Here is a 22,555-nt window from a genome sequence, read left to right as displayed (position 1 = left end):
AATGGATGCCATATGGCTAGAGTCCAAGCTACTCCGCTTTGTTTATGTAATTATGTTGCCTACAAGAGGATTAGGATGAAATCTAATGCTGGGTTTTACCGTTGTGAGATGTGTCATCCTTTTGTACTGACCTTTGATCTGCTCCTTGTAAAACCGGTCGCTGGATCCAAATCTTCTTCGACTCCTTGTAGAGAAAACAACATCAAGCCCAGAGTGGAATGAACCTGTTTTATCTGCCATTTACCCTGTTTGGCACAGCAGAAGAGGATCCTCTCCTCTATTCTCCAATCACTCCTAAATGACCGGCGATGTGAGCTGAAAGACTTTGACAGGTCACGGTAACCCTGACGGAGCTTCCTCTGTGCATGGCTGATAAGCTGCTGCTGTATCACGCTAACAATGGAAAGAATGACAGACTGTTACACTACATCAGTATCAGCAGGAGACCAATCTATGCCAACACCATGACACCACACACCAGCGTTATCCGATGGAAATCTCTGAGCAAATGTTTCTCTGCGATGCCAGTATGATTGAGCATTCCTCTGAGGGTGAATATTGACATATCAACACATTTAATATGGAACAGTACAAAACAGGTACAGGTACAATAAGTCAGATCCTCATATAGTGAAACATTATTCAAAGTGAACTTTCCAGACACATTTATTGGGCTGATAACATTACTCAAACACAGTGTATGACCATTGTAAACAATAAAACAGAAAAAAAGGCATCATCTCAGACTGAGAACTGCTCCAGAATCAAAGTGCGCCAAGCTTTTAAAATTCTCAACTTTTTGACTTTAACTTTTTAAAAATCCTCTTAATATATCTTTTGAATGTTAATTCATTACTTTTCTTTACATATTCATTTTTCTGCAGTATTGATAATTATAATATGTACAAATGAGGCCAAGACACTGGTTGCTCGTAGGCCGTAGAAAGCCGGTAAATATTTGCTTCATCTCCCATGACATGACTTGTTGGAAAATGACAAGGTAAGGCTGTGTCCCCTCGCTCTGTTGGTTTTGCTGATCGCATGCCTTGTTGGTGACTATAATGAATTGTCTGTGTGAGTCTTGTTGACCACTTCATCTTGACCGGCATGAAGGTGGGGGCAGTGACTTAGAAGTCCTTGGAATTAACTACTGATAACAACATCTTTATGTACAAAGGCTTTTTAATGTCCCAACATGGTCCTTTTTGGTTGGGAGGCTATCAAATAAATGCTTCCACATTGGTTGTTTTTTTTTTTTTAGATTTGTTTCCAAGTGTCTTTTTTTTTTTTTTTTCGTATTCTCCCAAAAAAGTCCCAGTATCAAAATGTCCATATAGATATAGTCATACAGTGAGGGAAAGGACTTGTTAGCATGTGTTAGATCAAGGGTTCAAACGGTTCTCGATGTATGAAAAGAAGAGTCTCTTTTCTCGCAATGTGAAGTTCCTTATTTAGGATAATGTCCATTCTTTGTCTTTGTACAATGCCATGAAATAATCTTAGATGAGATGCAGTCTTAAGCCCACATTCACATCCTTCCACCCCCTCCCATTCCCTTGTCTCGTCGGCTCCCACTCTCCATCCCTGACACTCGTCTCCATGCTCATCCAAGGGAGGCTACTTTAGCAACCACTCGTTCACTGGAAGAGAGGAGAAGGACAGGAGTGAGAATACTGATTTATATATGCGGCACTCTGCATGGTCCCAGTATTATTCACCCAATCCACCCCCCCATCCCCCATACCGCATTTCATCTTTAGCGATAACATACAATTTAAAAAGGAATGGCACTCAAATGAAAAGAGTGAGTGTGCACGGGGTGCGGTAGAAGATGGGTGGCAGGTTGGAGAAGGGAGGGGGTGAAATGATGCAGGGCAAAGTCAGCATTATGTTCTGAGTGGCAGCTTTGACAGAAAATTATACCCGAAAAAGAAGCAGTCCTCGACACTTCAGTAAACATCGTAATTTGATAAAATCACATCTTGAAGTTTGTGAAAGAAGAAATGTATTAACGTGTTATCATGATGAAATGTTGTCAGGTTTTGATACAAAAAGAGACACCTGAGAAATGGGGCAACTTGGGCAAATACATTCCAATTATTCAATTATAAGGAGTTTCAGCTTTTCAACCCCACTTTAAAAACAAACATAATCATTCAGTACTGCATTAGTGATAACATTTAACCTTTTAACAGCCACCGGGACGCCAGTTGCCTGTGTTACAGTTAGGAATACGTTTGAGGTACTGTTGAATTGATGAAAATACAGGATATTAGTTTCAACCATGTCTATCAGGTGTCAAACATGCGGCCCAGGGGCCAAAACCAGCCCACTAAAGGTTCCAATCTGGCTCGCGAGATGAATATACAAAGTGCAAAATGTAAAATTACCCAGAAGATATTAACAGTCAAGGGCATCAAACTCAAAAATAACAGCATAATAACCTAGAAACAATGACTCCAAATTTTCTTCTTGGTTTAATGTGAAAAAAATAATGACATTATGCCTATAAATAATGGCAACACCAATTTTTTCTCTTTGATTTATTGCAAAGAACATTAAATTCTGATGTCCTTTAACAATAAAATGTCAATAACATGAACAAATATGAACAACCTGAAATGTCTAAAGAAAAATAAGTGTAATTTTAACAATATTCTGCCTGTTTTGTGCCTTGGTAGATTTGATCTGTAATGCACATGTAGAAATCATAAGTTGAGGCATAATATTGATAAAATTGTACTTGTTTTTCTTCAGAAATTTCAGTTTTTTTTCAGTTATTCACATCTTTTTTTTTTTTTTTTGGATGGTAATAGTTTCATCATCTAATGTTATTTTTTGCAATAAAGAATTTGGAGTTGTCATTATTTATAGGTTATCATGCTATTATTTTACTGGTCCAGCCCACTGGAGATCAAATTGGGCTGAATGTGGCCCCTGAAAGAAAATGAGTTTGACACCCCTTGTCTATACAATGTGCTTTTAAGTTGCCAGAAGACATATCATTTATGGTACTATGCTTGTGTATCCCTGGTTTTACAAGGAGTGGTAATATACCACATTTCCAGTACGTGGTACCGGCTCGACTTGACTCAACTTTGCCTTTTTGTGTTTCCATTACATAAAAAAACCTGGAATCTGGTACCCAGTAGGCTACTACTTTTCTAGTACGTGCTTGGCCAGGGTTCCAAAAAAGGTGAAGAGATTCTAAATTGTGATGTGTAAACACTGCAGACCACTGATTGGTCAGAGAGTTGTATCTGTGTCACTGCATCATCAATGCGTGACCCTCCATTTAAAAAAAAAAAAAAACAGATTTGGAAGTTACAGTAAATGTACCGGTAGGCTAATGCATGATGACGTTGGTTCAGACATTTCTGTCTTTTGTTCAATATTTATATTTTCTTCATTTTTGTGCATTTTGTTCATCATTTCCTTCATTTGTGTTCATTTAATTTTTATATTTTCTTCATTTTTGTGCATTTAGTTCATTATTTGCTTCCATTGTGTTCACTTTATTTTTGTATTTTCTTCATTTTTGTGCATTTTGTTCATTATTTCCTTCATTTGTGTTAATTTAATTTCTGTATTTTCTTCATTTTTGTGCATTTTGTTCATTATTTCCTTCATTTGTGTTCATTAAATTTCTGTATTTTCTTCATTTTTGTGCATTTTGTTCATTATTTCCTTCATTTGTATTCATTCTGATGATGTGAGTCCACTCCTCCTTCTGATTGGACCAAACCCCCCCCCCCACCAAAATTTAATGATTTCTTCCTTGTGCCAGTATCAACATTTCCTGAAGATTTCATGAAAATCCGTCCATAACTTTTTGAGTTATCTTTCTAACAAACAAACAAACCAACAAACCAACAAACAAATACGCACACAAAACAAAGCGATCACAATACCTCCTGGTGGAGGTAATAAAAGAATCACATGCCTATGAAATGGTTAAATCCCAGACTCACATAGAATACAGTTTATCAAATGCTCCCCTGTTATTAAAACATAACCAGGCACCTCTGCATACAAATACGCCTCTAAAACATAGCTAATTTCATATTCATTTACCCTGATGATGACTTCTCTGGGGAGGGGAGGAGGGTCTCGTGTTCCCACTCTGAAGGTTGACCTTACACAAATCACCACTGAGACATAGTCCTCTTTTTTAATGAGGCTTCATCTCGAAGGTCTTTTAAATCACGAAACAATTAAAAAAGCGAGCGTTTTTTTTCTTTTTTTTTTTTTTTCTTTTTTCAGCTGACTCTTCGGGGGTACGTTTGTCTGCCGATCAGGACGGGCTGAGGCGGGTGGGGATGCTTGAAATCGCACCGGACCGCTGCATAGAATATCAAATTTTCATTTTTCCATGGAGGGGGGGAAGCGAGTAGAGCAGAACGGAGTAAGAATGAGAGAGAGATGCAGACAGAAACAGTCATGGTCTGTGTCGGCCACAGTACAGTAAATCTGAGCGAAAACCTAAAAATAACACAATGAATTGCAGAGACGGCGCCTACCTCTTGGCTATAACTTATTTACGCTTCAAGGGTGAAATTCAACATTTTGGGCAGCGGTTGCTCAGATATATTGGCTGAAACAGAAGAGAGGAGATGACAAACAGACCGCAGCGATACCTCCAAGGTTGCAGTGAACTATGACAAGCCAGTTTTCAGCTCGATCTGTGCCGACTGCCAGATCTGTCAGTCAGGTCCAAACAGGTGTTCAGGCTGTCCAGCCATCTGACGTTACTCTGCCTGTTCTCTGCCTTTTCCTCTCAGAACATCAATCTGCCATCCGCATTCATAACTGATCACCTGACTCCCAGATCAGCACTCAAATACCAAGTTTATTAATGATAATAGTGGGCGACCCATAATCCCCTGGAATTTATGAGGACGTTGCAACTAAAATAAATTACATCAGGGGTATCTGAGGGACATACTCTGCTATTTTTACTTCTTTTTTGGGTATTTCTGTTAACCCTCCGGTATCCCGTCCAGTAAGGCCTTTACTAAGCACCAAGTGTGCCTTTTTCGCACACTTGTGGAGTAATGTCAAAAAAAAATTCATACAGTTTGTTTTTAATTCTTTTACACTTTTTTTTCTATTTCATCAACTTGAGCCGTAAATAAAAATACCAAATACCAGATTGGACCCTTTGGTGGGCCGGATTTGGCCCCCGGGCCACATGTTTGACACCTGTGATCTAAATATTGAGGAGTAAGTATTTATGCGAAGTTTGTGTTGAGTTTGAGTCTGTTATGTACAAGGAACCAACCAGTCATCGGTTAGCGTGTCATTCCTTCTATGCTAACCCTCGTCTTGATGGTTATGACCAAAGCTTGTAACCTGACACCAACGTACAGGATTTAGGTCAGATTTTGTATGAACATCCTCTTGCTCCTCCCTAAATTCTTCAGAGCCCTCTTCTGCTCCTCTACAGCAGCAACAACAGGCAACGCTAGCTACCATTAGCTTAAAAACTGAGACAAATCAGCTTACTCTTCTACACAAAATGTCAACAAATGATTAAACCACTAAAGGATGCACAAATCTTACATATTGAACCTTCAAGATGCAAGACCCTTACCCATTGATGAATAAATCCCACAAAAATGCATAATACTTCACTTGCAAAAAGGGTTCTGAATGGCAGCCATATCAATTTGCTGCAGTTCCTCCACTTGTTCAATAAGACAAGTGCATACTAATTTCCGTAGCGAGTTTTTATGTTTGGTATTATTATCAAAAGGCAGAACATGTTCACAATGTAACATCGGCAGCAAATGTTGTTAAATGCATGGGTGCTCATTCAATCACCATGCTAATTTGTTTGACACCAGACCACACACAGGCAGCAGTAGCACATACAGTATGTAATAAACCGATTAGTCACAATAGTGTAAGCATAATAAACAACAAGATCCAACCCTGTATCTGTCATTTAATAGAAACTGCCATTTATTTAGTGTGAATGGGTTTAAATAAAATCAATGAAAATTAAAAAAAAAAAAAGGAATACATTTCTGTTTATTTTACCCAAGTTTAATAATTGCGCTAACTTCTTAGAGTAAAACACACCTCAGTTACATTGGGCTCTAACACCACCTGCTAATGCATCTATTCTCCTAAAGCTAAACATGAAATTATCTTCTGAAACCAGCGTGCATATAATTTCAGAACGTATAATTTTCCTGTGTGGTGAAGAACCTTTCAGATATATTCCGTATTATGTCTAAATATGGTTCGGGAAATCAGACTTAACCACTTTTGGCTGACATTGCTGCAGTGATGTTAAAATATTCCCATATTTTAGCATTTTAACCAGCGAATATGCATAATGGTTTACATCCTAAGTTGTAAAAACAATAATTTTCCTTTTTATTACCACTCTAGGGGTGACTGAAAAATGATATGAATGAAATGCAGACTATGGGTGATGATGGAAATTTGGCAAAAACAAAAAAAATAAAATAAAACAAGAGCGAATCGTGTTATAGTTTTTACCTCGATACTGGAGCTTCTGAGCCCTGTTGTTGGGGCAGTCTTTGCCCTGCATGCTGAAGTTGATGTTGGTGCGGATGCAGCGGTTGTTCAGCGGCTGGACGGGACGCACATTGTCGCTCATGCTCAAGAAGATCTGAGATGGCTGGTTCTGGCTCAGCAACCGTAAAGAGTGCATCTTAAATGTAAAGACAGCAAAGTGAGAAAAAATATTTAGATCAGTGGTTCCCAACCTTTTTTGGTTCATGACCCCATTTTAACATCACAAATTTCTGGCGACCCCTTACATTCAAAACTGAGACATTTTTTTTTACTAAAATTAATTTGTTTTTGATCACGTAATAGTTTGCTATACTATGTTGCAAATAAATGTCAATATTAGGCGGCATTTAGTCTATATAATGTATATTATTCTGGACGGAGGCAGAAAAGCCAGGTGTAGATTACAGCACAAAGAGAGAATTTAATTTAATAAAACGGATCATACATAAGGTTGGATTTCAAGAACACACTCATAATCTCTTTATTCAGTCAAAACTATTAAAAATTCATGATCTTGTAAAATATTACACAGCAATAATGTTATTTAAAGCATTCAACAAATTACTACCAAGTAATATACAAAAAAACTTCACAATTCGGGAGAGTACTCATAATTTGAGAGGTTTTGGAGAGTTCGTATTACCCAAATTTCAAACCACTCGTAAATGTTTTTGTTTGTCTGTATGTGGAGTGAAACTGTGGAACAGTCTGGACATCCAACACAAGCAATGCCAAAATATCCACTGATTTAAACTGTTATATGAAAATACAGTCTGGTCCCAGTAGAAAGATGGAGGGTCTTAAAACTGATGTTCCATCAATATTCTGTCTTATATGTTCATGTGTGTTTATTGTTCCTCATCTAGTTGGTCTGTGTTGTCCATTACCATCTGCTATTGTTCTTACCATCGCTGGTATGTGCTGCCCTTTACCATTAGTGCTATTGTAGTTTTTTGGGGGTTTTTTTCTTACCATCGTTGGTCTGTAATTATTGCTGTTCTTTACCACTTGTGGTATTGCAGTTTTTTGTTTTTATCATTGTTGGTATGTAGTTATTATCATGTAAGTTAACGGTTAACTCTTACCCGTGGTAACACCACCAGGAATGTACGTTTCTATTTTTTTTTTTTTTACACACATTTTGGTTATGCAATGTAAATACTGTCAAATGAGCTCATTCTAATTTGGTATAGGCCTATTTTGTTCTATTTTGTTCATTGTTCTGGCTTGAAGTCAAAGGACAGGAGTGAGTATTTAAAATTTTATTATGTTAAGTTATTTGATGATGAGAATGGGGGTGGGATTAAATAAGCTTTTCTTCTTCCCACTCCTTTTCGAGTATAGATGAATTATTATTATTATTATTTATTTTATTTTTTTTATTTTTATTTTTTTTTTATTTTGAATTTGCATGTATTCTGTAAATGCTCGAAATAAACAAACAAATGAGAAATTATTTGTTTTTGGTCAGGATATGTACAGTCAGTCCAGCTTGGATTTACAAGACTGACAATTAATACTGAACAAACAAGAACTCAAACTATGAATTATGAAAGAGCTGCAGCATCTGAAACCGACCACAATGAACATTTGACAGATAAACAGAACCACAGTGCTTCAGTTTCAGCTTCAGAGTTTGTCATGTCTTTTATGGATTGTGATTGTCTCTGTCAACTCAACATATTTTTTATTAGTACGTTTTTATCTTTATTTTTATTAATTACTTGAAATTTCACTCCAAGGTTGAAAAACACTGATTTAGATGAACCCCCTCCAAAAAAAAAAAAAAAAAAATCCCTAGAATTATGAGGATTTATGATCTATTACATTATTTTCCAACCAGGACTGTATCGAGGATTAGTCCTAGTAAGTGCTGAGAAAGTTTGAGATAAAAGCCTCAGCTGTGGTCTGAAATGTATCCGGGCTCAACAGTAGTGATGCGCTAAATCCTCAGCTGAGACAGACCATCCCCAGTGCATTTTAAGAGGTGTGTTTCAGATCTACGGCGGCGGCAGCGGAGACTTACCTGCATACGTGTGAGGTACACAGGCTTGTTCATCAGGATCCACGTGGCCGTCTCAAAGCATGGGGGAATAGTCATCGATCCATCGTATGTGATAAAACTATTGGTTTCTGGGTAAATCTCCTCTATGTTCAGGCCGGAAAGTAAATATGCATCATCTGTGGGAAAGAATAATAAAATAAAAAAAAGTCAGACAACATCAGCAACTGCACAAAAATGGAGGAGAAATCTGTAATCAGAAAGTAGAAACAGAATAAAACTGCAAAAATGCACATATTTTTTAAATCATTTAATCAGCTACTATATACCTTGCTTCTTACATTTCAGCTAGCCTTAATCTGTAATGCAGAGGTCAAAGCATGACCCTATTTCCTGGAATATATGTGCATTTGTTCATTAAAGATTCATTATTAAATCATCACCTCTACCCAAACCCGCTTTTTTACATTTTGCTTACATGCTTTTTTTTTTGTGGCAGATCATTCCCATGTTCAAGTCTGTATGTTACATATGACATTACATCCAGAAGGTGATTAGTGTAGCTGGATATGAGGGAATCAGCAAGCAGCGCAATATTTGGATTAAAAATTGATAATATGTTAAGGGGCGACAACGTGATAACATCAAAAATATACCAGTTTGTTCTTGCTGTGGATAATATAGTTCTCTCACTGATTATTATTATTATTATTATTATTATTATTATTATGACTTACAGACTTATATTACTTGTCTATCGTTGTTATGACTACAATTACTGTTATCACTTTATTATAACTTTTATTCTGTGATTATTCAACTATATATACATATTGTGCATACTATAATATTATAAGTCTTTTATATTATATATTATATTATGAAAAACCCAAGACGGAACAGTTGTTACAAGCTGTTTTTTTTAAACTGTTCAAGGTGTTTAATAAACCCGTTAAGTGCATATATATTCCCTTCTTTCTTGAGTCTGTTTGCTCATGCAAAATGAAACGCACTTAATGTAGATTAAAAATCTATGATATTTAATCAGGATTAATCAGATTGAATCCACGGCAACCCTGTGATTAATCTGATTAAAAATGTTCATTGTTTAACTGCACTAATTATAACATAATAAGCTACTTATTATTATTACTACTTTGCCACTTGTTTCTACTTTCCAATGTACAATTGCAATTTCTAATTACTATTTTTTTTATAACTGTTGTATTGCTTTTTTTTTTTTTTTTTTAAGGTATTTCTTGTGTGTGTATTCGGTATTGTGTGGTTTTTGGAACCTCAATTTCCTGAGTGTTATACTTCAAGGATTAATAAAGTTCTATCAAATCAAATCTAATCTAATCTAATCTAATCTAAAATAACCTAACCTAACTAAACCTAACCTAAGCTAACCTAAGATAAACTAAGCTAACCTAACCTAACCTAAGATAACCTAACCTAAGATAACCTATGCTAACCTAACCTAAGCTAACCTAACCTAAAATAACCTAAGATAACCTAAACTAAGATAAGATAAGATAACCTACCCTAAAATAACCTAAACTAACCTAACCTAACCTAAGATAACCTAAACTAACCTAACCTAACCTAACCTAAGCTAACCTAACCTAAAATAAGATTACCTAACCTAACCTAACCTAACCTTCTCTTTTTAATCTAACTGATCTTTAGCTATTTACACTCTGTATTTATTTATTTATTTGTTGATTGTTTCTGTGGAATCTCTCTCTCTCTCTCTCTCTCTCTCTCTCTCTCTATCTAATCTAATCTAAAAGGTCCTGCTCGTACAACAAAATTGATGCAACAAAACAAGCTAGCAGAGATCTGAAGCTGTAACTATTACACCACTATCAAGTTGAAAGTACTGCCAAATTTTTTGGACACATTCATTTGCTTTGAGATTTATATTCTTCAAAAAGGCATAAAAAAAAAAAAATCAATAGTCACAGAAACATTCCCTCTGACTATGATGCAGATTATACTTTTTGTTCACTGATTACGCAACTCTTCCCTCCTGTTTTGAATTATTCTTTTGTGTTCTTCAGCCTCCGTACATAATCTCCATATCATTACCAAAACCAGAATCTCCTGCAAACCTAAGCCCTGGAAGACTCATACTGGTTCTACTAACGACAGAAACATTTGAATGCTGCACGTTCATCTAATATATCATCCTTTTCATGTGTGGGCTGCAAACTTCACTTCATCTCATGAAGCACTGCTCTCATCTTTCATAACAAATTTCTCTCACTTTCTCATATCATTTACTGTTCTGTGAATGACAGGCTGTTGGTGTTGCAACATAAAACCTCTTTTATACAAACTGTCTCTTCTGTCAGGATGCTAATTAGACAGACATGAATTTGCCTCCGTCTTCACACTCCAGTAACAGGCTCTCAATAACTTGTCATCTCTTAGAGGCCTCTGTTAACAAATGGACTGCCTATTGTGCTGAGGTCACTGTGGTAGACCGCTGCAGCTTCAATGCTAATTCACTACAGCTTTTCATCAATATTAAATACTGTTTCATTTGAAAAGAATATTAATTTATTTAAGCACAAAGGATGGCACATCCATCCCAGCTCCCACAAATAGAAAAGTGGTACTTGTTAGTGATGTTAGCTTTTTTCTTTGCGTTTGCTCGTTGACGGTAGAGGAGTCGAGTAGTTTCTTGAGTAATTTATAACTAGTTAACTAAAAAAATATCAAATGGATTTCTAGTTCTGCTCTGGAGAGATAATTATGCACAAAATAAAACAGAGTACTTTTGATTTTGCCTTTATATATTGTATAAAGAAATGTTTACAGTACCCATGTTTGGTATGTTTTTTTTTTTTTCAGCACTACTTCAACTATCTTACAAATGTCAAACACGCGGCCCGGGGGCCAAATCTGGCCCGCCAAAGGTTCCATTCCAGTCCGCAGGATGAAAGCGCAAAAATTAACCTGAACAGTCAAGGTTGTCCAAATCATTTTGTTTCAGGTTCTACATACAGACCAATGTGATCTACAGTAAAAATAACACAATAACCCATAAATAATGACGACAAATTTTCTTAAGGGAAAAATTATGTGGAAAAAATTTAAGTGAAAAAAATAACATTACACTGTGGAAATATTTACATTTACAAAACTATTCTTTCACAATGAAATGCAAATAAATACATAAATAAAAACAAAGATGAACAACCCAAAATGTGCAGTTTTAACAATATTCTGCCTGTTATTAAATGTTTTGTGCATTTATGGATCCACTGTGATCTGTAGTTGTGTTAATAATAAGAGATGGAATATTGTAGAAATTGTTCAAATTTTAGTTCCAAACTCCAAAATTTTAACAATATTCTGCCTGTTACCAAATGTTTATGTAACATTATGTGTAAATGTACATTTATAAATAATAAGTCGAGGCAAAATGTTGTTCAAATTGCACCAATTTTTCAAAAGAAATTTCTGTTTTTTCAGGTTATTCACATCTTTTTTGAAAAATGTAAATAATTTCATAATTTAATTGGGGGTTTTTTGTACTAAAACAAAAAGAAAAACTTGGATTTGTCATTATTTATAGGTTATTAAGTCATTATTTTACTGGTCTGGCCTGCTTGAGATCAAATTGGGTAAATATGGCCCCTGAATCAAAATGAGTTTGACACCCCTGATGTAAATGATCATTTTTATTTTTCTGAGGTATCAGACTGTGAAACCATGTTAATACAAACACTACACACTCAAACGTCACAGAGGTTACTTCACTGTAACTCTCCACAATTACTTTAGCTGCTGAAGATGTCTCTGCAGCTTCAAGATATAGAAACTTCTAGTAGTTTTGGCCTATTTCAATACTTTTTCACCTCACTCTGGAAGTATGAGTATACAAGAGCTTTTTAATACAAAACTACATGGTTCTTTATTCTATCTTTATCACAAACTGCAACTTTCTTGTCTCATACAATCATCTTCCAACTTGACAAACATCATAGGTGTAAATGGAATTTAAAAAAATGCTATGTTTCACGTCATTTACTGTTATTTATATTATATTGATATCTTTAGGTTCCATGGGGCACAATGGAAGGGGCGGGACTTTTGTGTTCAATGGTTTTCCAGTTATACAGTTGTGTTCATTGAGGTTATAATAGTTTTGGATTTTTCATTATAGTTTAGTTTTATTTAGTTTTGACTTTTTTTTCCCTCTAATTCAGTTATTTTTAATTAGTTTTTAGAGCAGGTTTGCTAGTTTGTATTAGTTTTCATTTTTTTCCTAAATGCTTAGTTTTAGTTTCGTTTTAGTATTCATTTTTGTTTTGTCGTATCTTGGCTCTTCTTCGTCATCGTATTCAAATAAATCCCATACAAGACTCTGCTGCTTTCTCCCAGCTTTAGTCTTCATGTTTCCAGGTAGAGTGGGGACGAGAAGACGACTCTACACCACAAGTGACGAGAAGTGACAGACCGTCAAATATCATATGGGGCCAGCAGATAAAATTGCTTGAGGGAAATAAATCAATTTCATATCAATCCCACATTGACAAAGACGAAAACTAAGGGAATTTTATCCATAATTTTGATACGTTTTAGTTAGTTTTGTAAGCACACAATACAGTTTCAGTTAGTGATCGTTTTTTTTTCTTTTAATTATAGTTATTTATTTCAGTTAACAAAAATGTTTTTACAATTGTAGTTTTCGTCTTTTCATTAGTTTTCATTAACAATAATAACCTTGGTGTTAATTCAAGCACCCTCTTGTGAATCACAGGTTGTTAAATACTACTAAGTGCAAACCCAGCACATAGTGATAACCTGAAGATGGAAAACAAAAAACAAAAAAACCTTTGTAGTTTTCCAACCATGCTCCTGAAATAAAATGATGATGGAAATAAAATGACAATGGAAAATGACGAAAACTAAGGGAATTTTATTCATAATTTTTATAACTTTTAGTTAGTTTTGTAGGCACACAATATAGTTTCAGTTAGTTATCGTTTTTTTTTTTTTTTCTTTTAATTATAGTTTTTATTTATTTCAGTTAACAAAAATTTTTTACAATTCTAGTTTTCGTTAACGATAATAACCTTGGTGTTAATTCAAGCACCCTTCTTGTGATTCACCAGTTGTTAAACACTACTAAGTGCAAACCCAGCACATAGTGATAACCTGAAGATGGAAAACAAAAAACAAAAAAACCTTTGTAGTTTTCCAACCATGCTCCTGAAATAAAATGACGATGGAAGGACGTACGAACAGACATGCTGACTGCATTATCACCCTGCAAATGCCAAAGGGAAAACATTTAGCACAATAGATGAATTTATGAAGAAAACCCTGGTATATGCACCAACCACTCCACCTCCATGTGCATCTGAAGAGCAGCTCTAACACTGATCTTTGATGGTGCAGCTGAAATAAATAATTCTCTTTGCATGGTGTGTACATACTGTATGTATGGCAGATTGTGAGAGGGATATGCCTAAGGCCTCATAAGCATGAGTGGGTGGTGTGTGTGTGTGTGTGTGTGTGTGAGAGACTGTGTGTCAACGTGTGTTTATGCGACAATGCATCTGAGAGAGTTTTGACAGCTGTCACAACCCATGTTCCTCTCCATCTGGACCCAGAGGACCCCTGCCCGACTCTCCCCGCCTGCAGCCTCTGAGACTCCTTCCGACCACAAGGGGTCAGTGTGTTTATCCAGCCACGCACTGCTCCCCCCATTAATCCAATTATTTGTCTCTTTTTTCAAGCGTGCCCCGGGCTTACTCCTCGCCTCTGCTACCTCTCCGGCACGGCAGGCTGGCAGAGGGAAAACCTCTGGAGAGCAGCTGTCGACTGCTGCCTAACATGCTGCCTCACCAACAGCCTCCTCCGGCTCCGTGGAGCTCCGATGCGGCCATCTCACCATCCGCATCCCGCAGCATCTTCACTTACCGCTCTGAAATCAAACAATCAGCGTTTCAGACTTAATTAGCGCAGATGTTAAAGCGCACTTACTTTTATATGTTATTCTCGTGATGGTGTCTCTGTTCAGCATTCGATTGAGGAATGAGTTCGATGTCTCGGCAATCTGGATTCAAAGAGATGGAGAGAGAAAAAGTAGGGTCAAATTAAAAAAAAAAAAACATTAATCGTACGTTCAAACTGCATTTAATTGAACCAGTTTAGGCTTTTGAAGTAAAATGACTAGTCTAATTTTTAATCTAACACCTTTAAAGACCATGAAATGTCTAAACCCACTGATGTGTTTTGCACAGCCAGAAGGTCCCACTGTGTCTTCAACTGCTGCGTTACCTTCTGGAAAACAAAGGCTCCCACTGTTTTCAAGAAACCATTAAACAGGACTCACAGACGGACTGGTGTCACGACACAACAATCAATCTTTTTCCAATGGCAAATACACTACCGGTCAAAAGTTTTAGAACACCCCAATTTTTCCAGTTTTGTATTGAAATTCAAGCAGTTCAAGTCCAATGAACAGCTTGAAATGGTACAAAGGTAAGCAGTGAACGGCCAGAGGTACAAAAAAAAAAGGTTTGCAGGTTTGGTGGGTCGAGTTGCAGCAAGAAAGCCATTGCTGAGACTTCAGAATAAGAAAAAGAGGCTTGGCTGGGCCATGAAACACCGCCAGTGGACTACTGAAGACTGGAAGAAGGTGTTATGGACTGATCAAACCTGCAACTGGAAGTCTTCTGTTCACAGTTGAAACTCAGACTTGCTTACTACGACCACTATCTTCATTGTGCTTGAAGCTGTTGTCCTGTGAGTCGCCTATCATGCAAGCTGTTGACAGTTATAAACTTGTCTTCTGACTCTGTTGTGTCTTTGGCTCTGCCAGACCTCTTCCTGTCAGCATTTCCCAGTCCAGTTTCTGAGCACCTTTGGATGGTGAAGGAAACTGGACTTACTGACACTTGGACTTTCTTGGCAATTTCTCTGTAGGACAGACCTACATTTTTAAGTGCTATGATGGTCTGTCTCTCTTCTATTGTTAATTGTCTTTTCCTCAACATTTTTATAGTAACACACTACTTTCTGCAGTACAATACTGTTCAAATAATGCTCATGACGGTATGGTACCAAAGTGTGTTCCAACACTACTTTTATGCAGACAGAGGGGGTTGGAAGGAATTCAGAAACATTGGGACACCTGGAGGAATCAGTAGCACCAACTTTTCAGGCTTGATCAACCTTCATTGCTGCAGAACTGCTTTAAGTTGTTAACCCATTTCTTGTTCGCCTTTTTGTATAATTCTGAAATGTACATTATTTTTCAGTTTTGTTTAACCTTGCTTTTTTTTTTTTTTTTTACCTCTGGCAGTTCACCGCTTACCTTTGTACCATTTCAAGCTGTTCATTGGACTTGAACTGCTTGAATTTCCATACAAAACTGGAAAAATTGGGGTGTTCTAAAACTTTTGACCAGTAGTGTACATTGTAATTTTTATCTACACGTAACTTCATACTGGATCAAAACTACTTTTATTTTACCAGCTGATGAGTGCAATGTCAATGACCCCAAAACATCCAAACTAGCATGTTCTTTTAACCTTTTGTTGGGCAAGTGACTATTTTTGGTAATTTCTGCACACATTTCAAGACATTGCTGGCATCAGTTACAGTGACTTAACAATCTCAGGTTCAAAGTGGTCTGCAGGGTCTGTAAGGTCCACCTCTGTATGAACAGTGAGTATACCTGCTTTGTTAGGTACCATGAAGTAATGGTACTAATGTAAGGAATGATGTTTAAAGGGATCATGTGGATGTGGACAGGGGTCTGGATCAGCACTTATGTTGGTCTAATATTCTAAAATACATATTCCTTTCAACTTAAATGTGTTTTTCTTGTAGTTTTTATACATACTAGTTGGATTTTATTTATTTTTTTGCCACTTATGAGACAGGAACCAAATGTGGTAATTTCATTGACCTTGATTTTTAACATGACAATAAAAATTTTGAGCAATTTCACAAAAGGAATAAAGTCTTGTTATGTCCTCCCAGGGGCGCTGCTATCAATTATGGGCCTCATGAAAGCATAATTGTTGTGGACCCTGCAGAAATTGACAATCTTCTCAATCTGTTGCATCAGGTGTGGGGGGGTGGGGTATGTATTCTTTCAATGTTTGCCTCCCGATGACTTGTTCACCTCATTTATGCAGCGGATCTTACACAAAATTTCCACAATGTCTATATCCACTGGGCCCCCGCCACTGCTCTATGGGCTCCCCTCAATTGCTGGGCCCCATGAATTTGTCACGTTTACCCCCCTTTATCAGCGCCTCAGTGTCCTCCAATAACACACTAACGTTGAAATTTTGAATTTCAGAGTATTTCTATGAGTGTAAAGAATATAAAGGGTTAAGCTGTAATTTTCCACCATTAGCTGCATAAGAAAATAATGTCAAAAAAAGACAGATTTTTGGAAAGTTGCTCACATCTTGGGTTTCTTTCTCGAATCAATAGCTGAAGTAAGTGTGATATGTGAACGTTGTTAGCCTAGCATTAAGACAGAGAGATACCAAACCAGTGTTCAACCATAGCAAACACATTAATGTTGTTTGGAGTTGTTGGTGGGTGTTGTTCTGGTCTTTGGATAATTCTGTGCTCGGCGATTTGGCCTTCCATCCAGGGCTTAAACTTCACAGAGACCAACATAATGGCATATATATATATATATATATATATATATATATATATATATATATATATATATATACATATACATACAGATCTTTAACTCCTAGGAAAATAAATACCAAATAAAAAGACAACAACAAAAAAAGTGTTATTTGGCTTTAAACTGTTTTATTGATCTAGTGTAAAGAAAGCTGTTTTAATTTAGTTGGACACACTCATTTTAACAGTGGAAGTAATCAATATAAACATTTATTGGCTTTCTTGTTGTGTGAAAATACAAACCCATACAGTTTTAAACAAATGTATAGTATATAGTGTAATTATTCTGAGCTTTCTTTAGTTCCAAAACTTTTTCATAAAAATACCTCTCAGACTTCTTCCATTTCCACCTCACTGTATTCATAGTCACACCCCATCTGTCCAGTAGATGTCCCTAGAGTGTCCTCACTTATTACCAGACACCTGCTCCTCCCTGCACACCTGGCTATTATTACACTTTAAGCCACACCTGTTCCCCATTCTTTGTTTTTGTCCCTGTGGCAAAAAAAAAAAAAAAAAAAAAAAATCCCTTTCTTTTAGCCTCAGATTCAGACTGATATCCGTCAGAATTCCACTCAGCCAATCACAATCCTTTATCTGATGTGGCCTTCTCATAGGTTACAATATGAAAATGAACATACAATATGACCAGGATGGATCAGATCAGGAATGAATACATCAGAGGAACAGCAGATGTCAAATGTTTGGAGAAAAAGTCAGAGATTCCAGACTGAGATTGTTTGAACTTTTACAGAGGAGCAGTGGTGTAGTCCAGGGTATACCTACTTATTTTTCACTCATCATTGCGTATACCCACTTCTAAATCCCCCTGATGTCCACCATTCAGTAGTATGTGAGCCAAATTGCCCATGTTTTCCCCTTGGATGGTGAAGCCATGACCCGCCCTACTCTGCCTCTAATTGGCTAGTACTCATTGCCTTCACTGATTAGATTGGTTAACCCTAGGCATGAGGACTGAAGAGCCAATCACAGGTAGAGTAGGGCGGGTCATGCCAAGAAGAATATTACTATCTTAGCGCCAGAGCTAGGGCTCTGCTTAGCGCTGGCCACTGATTGGACACCTCGGGTGCCAGTGCCACCCCAGTTGATTGACAGGAAACTGCACACCTCATTGGAAGATGCGTGATTATTGGAAATGCAAACAAGAAAGACAGAATAAACATCTTTCAAGTGAGCAACACATATCAAGAGAACCTACCTTCATAGAATACATAATTCTGAGGTAAGTTTTAAGGTGGTTTCCAAATGTGTAGGGATGGGAATCAAGAACTGGTTCTTTTTGAGAACCAGATCCTAGTAGCTCGATTCCTTGGAATTGTTTGCCTGCCTGCTTAACGATTCTGCTTAGCAGTTCTGCCTTCCTTGTGCATGCGCGATGATGTCATGCGTACACTGCATTGTTTTCGTCAGAACATAGCCAACATGGTGTTGAGGCAGAAACGGCCTAAAAAGACGACATAAGATCCACTTGGAACTCTTGCAAAGCTTCCATTTATTCAAAAGGGTGGAATCCCTCCACTATGTTCAAACATTTGTCCACAGCATGTGATTCATTTACAGGAATGTCATGTATTTGATATGCTACTTAGTGACGCTTGTGAATGTAGCGGCAGAGTGAACGCCGGGCCCAGTTCTGTTTCCGGTGCGGGCGACAAACATTGCATCCCCTCAAATACAAGTTTCCAAAGGTAAGGGAAAGGAAATGAGGTGCACAACAACAGGAAATGAGCCGAGCTAAGTCGAACTGGTTCCATGTAGTGGACATGCAGCAATAGAGGAATTAGTAAAGCGTCTTAAGTTTCATTTTCACTGTGCGCCCCCCCAGGCCTGGCATCATCTGTTATTATTATCTGTATATGGTATATTTTCTGTGCAGAGATGGAAATATAAAAGACAGTTAATGAAAACACCCGTTTGTACTCTTTTATTCCCTTACCCAATGAGAACCAATAAGAGAATCAATAAAGAATCAAATCGATAAGCAAAATCGATAATGGAATCGGAATCGTTAAATTCTTATCGATTCCCATCCCTACAAATGAGTCACTGTTATAAACTACTGGCCATATGACTGCACATTTAGAGAAGAGATTTTGTCACCAATACTTCAACTATGCGAGTAGGCTAACATTATGAGAGGCTAACGTGATGAAAGGCTAACGTTATCCTATGTTTGCCTCATATTGAATATATTTACATTCATGCAGCAGCTTGTGTGACCAGTAATACCTACAAACTGTTCCTGATCAAGTCATGATCATTTTATGATAGTGAACAAATACTAATGATGGATTTTGGGTAAACTAAATAGAGTAGTCTTACATGTCACTGTTTCTAAAATGGTGTTTTTCTGGACTATTTAAAAAAAAAAAAAAAACGGGCGAAAATGTAGGGTATACCCACTTCTCCAGGGACAACTACACCACTGCAGAGGAGGGATAGTGAATATAAATGTAGGAGGATGCTGAGGGTGGAACTTCCAGGCAGGTGATCTAGAGGAAAACCAAAGACCAGATTTATGGATGTAGTGAAAGAGGACCTGAAAGTAGTTGGTGTGAGAGAAGAGGATGCAAAGGATCGGGTTAAATGGAAGAAGATGATTTGCTGTGGCGACCCCTGAAGGGAACAGCTAAAAGGAAAAGAACACATGACCAACACTTCCTGTCATATGGGCAGATGTTAAAATGGTAGAAGAAAGAGTTTGTATACATGAGTTAGAATGTGAACTGCATTCCTATCACCTGGCTCACTGGTACACAAATGTATACGCATACTTTATACTTTGTGGGACATTTAACAGAACACAACATGACCGTGAAGATGGGACTTCTTATCAAACAGCTTTTCTGAATATGAGGACGCTAAGGCTGTTATAGAAGATGCAGCGACCATATGTGTTCAGCGAATTGTTGAAGAGGCAAAGCGACAATGGAGGGAGCCATTAGTTGCCTTGGAAACACACAGTTATTGATGACGGAACTCACATAGTGTACATAGTGCAACCTTGCTTCTTCTGAAGATAAAAATGAACCGACACATTCGACTGTGACGATGGGGTGGTGAGCTCCATCGGTACAGAGAATACATTTAACTTCACTGCCGAGACGACCTGCTGATCTCAGACTCTGAACACATCTTAAAATCAAACTTCCAACGCATATTAATGGGTCTACTTTTGATTCCTCACTCGAGTGCCACTTCTGCCTGACCGACTTCATTGTTCCTTGAAGTCCGAGGACCGCTGAGCAGCGTCCATCTCTGACACATGCTCACTAATAGCTGAAGGAGGCGAGTCCATCCCTGTACCCTTTTTTGACTCCTTCTCCACTCCATCTATCCCTTAGTCAGTCTCGGTGGACTTCCAGCTCTAATTACCGAGACGTCTTGGCGAAGTGATTAAAAAGAGATGTGCCCCCCCACCCCACCCCCACTCCTCACTGCAACTGAAATTACTAAGTCTTTGACCTCTTCCCTGGGCAGGCATTATGCCTTTACCAGCCATTTAAACACACTAGTTCTTTCTACTTTTGGTCTGTTTTTCATTTATCGTTTTTCTACGAAAACACCTGAGGGGATTCAGTCATTCTGTCTCTTCTATCTCAGCAAAGTCCTAACATTATGTTTGAGCAGAGCGTAAGCACCGCATGATCGAATGCTAATCTGACAGGAGACAAATAGTGAAGTCCCACACAGTTTTAGCGATTATGTCAATCTGCAATCAAATGAGTGAATCTCTTAGTGAAATGCCCTTTCATACTTTATTCACTGTATATAAAAAAAACACTTCAGTGTCTTTCTTTTGTGTTCCTTGTTTTCACACTGTCTGTAGAAGCAGCCACCCACTGCTGTCTTTAATGGTTACTCACGACTCCCCGCCTAGAAAAGGGGCCTTCCCTGCCAGTCTAAGTCACAGCTATGCGAGTCAAGTGTGTGGAAAAATGAAAAGGCCTTGGGAAGCATTAGTCAGTTAAGAGGCAAGAAAAAAGGGAGCGTCTGTTCTGAAAAAGATGAAGCTAATTACCACCTTTCTGCTTAGTGACTCAACTGAAGTGAAAGAACCAGTCAGATTCATCCAATGTGTCCAGTAGTTCACCTAAACCAGTGTTTCTCAAACTGTGGGGCGTGACCCCTAGGGGGGGCACGAAGGCTTGCTGTGGGGATCTCGGGATCACTCCTGGGTGTTTTTTTTCTTCAGGTTGGGACATGTAGCAGACAAACATTAGCATACTAATGTTTTAGCGTAGGACAAGATTGGACAAGAAAAGAAAAATGTGACATGTTTGTGTTTTTGCACAGTTTCAAATGTGCAATGGAAACAGGCTCATTTCAGCCACTCATAATGTTAAAATGTTTGTCTTTGTTACCAAGATGTGTTTGTTGTTCTAAAAAAAAGTAGCTTTATTATCTTATTTGTAACATAATTGCACATTTCCTATTTTTATTTGGAAAAATATTGTCTCGGGGCAGTCTGGTTAAGTTTATTTGTATTATTCAAGCAAAAATCTGAGTTATTTTTAAGTTGCACAACAAATTATTCAAGGAAAAGCAAAAAGTATTGGTAAAATATTGATGTTTCTTTCAATAAATGTTATAATTGCATCACTGTTACGATGTTGTTGGGGTTGAGGGGGGCCTAAAGATTTTTCATCCTCCAAAGGGGGGCCCGACAGAAAAACATTGAGAACCACTGACCTAAACCCAGAGTGAGTCATGGAAAAATCAAAGGCAGAGAAAACGAAGACTATGATGGTCAAGACCAAGTAAAGAGGGTCAGGTTAAGTCAAGACCAAGGCCACGCTAGATAAACAACAAGGGCAGTATGGCAATTCATGTTCTCAAACATTACGCGCTGACATTGTACAAAGGGTGAGAAGATTCCTTTGCCAGTGAGTAACAGAATAAGTCTGTGGAAAGATGAATCAACAGCTGGCAAAAAAGTTTTACATCTAAAATGTTTAAAAGGTTTTTTCACACCACAGCAATGATACCGACAAACAAATTTGCACCATACATACACCAGAAATGTAGTGATATCCCTACAACTTTGGTCTTGATAGGTCTTGAAATAAAATCCTAAGTCCTCCTTATCCAAGATTTAGACAAAGCTAAATAAAAGTACAATCAAGATTGAGACAGGACTAAGACACACAATGCTAGTATCCAGTGATCTAGAAAGTAAAAGTCATGTGTGTTTTTTGAAGTCAATGTCAAGTGTAATTTAAAGACTTGGAAAGAGGGAAACCAAAGAAGAGATCTATGGATGTGTTCAACTGGGACATGCAGGTAGTAGGTATGAAA

The 22,555-nt window shown here is 37.5% G+C and overlaps 1 protein-coding gene across 1 annotated transcript in view; it reads right to left on the bottom strand.

The window, feature by feature from the left end:
* Nucleotides 1-648: 648 nt before the first annotated feature.
* The window catches only part of ca10a (carbonic anhydrase Xa), a 563,638-nt gene continuing 541,731 nt past the window's right edge, over nt 649-22,555 (bottom strand). The window contains exons 6-9 of the mRNA XM_030121906.1: nt 14,555-14,627; nt 8,576-8,730; nt 6,511-6,685; nt 649-1,640 (exon numbers count right to left, since the gene is read on the bottom strand). Of these exons, the coding sequence (XP_029977766.1) occupies nt 1,618-1,640; nt 6,511-6,685; nt 8,576-8,730; nt 14,555-14,627 (426 nt within the window). The 3' untranslated portion in view covers nt 649-1,617. The remainder of the gene's footprint in view (nt 1,641-6,510; nt 6,686-8,575; nt 8,731-14,554; nt 14,628-22,555) is intronic.

This window comes from Sphaeramia orbicularis, chromosome 19 (assembly GCF_902148855.1).
Source record: "Sphaeramia orbicularis chromosome 19, fSphaOr1.1, whole genome shotgun sequence".
NCBI lineage: Eukaryota > Metazoa > Chordata > Actinopteri > Kurtiformes > Apogonidae > Sphaeramia > Sphaeramia orbicularis.
The sequence above is the reverse complement of the archived record's forward strand: the minus strand, read 5'-3'. Positions and strand labels throughout refer to the sequence as shown.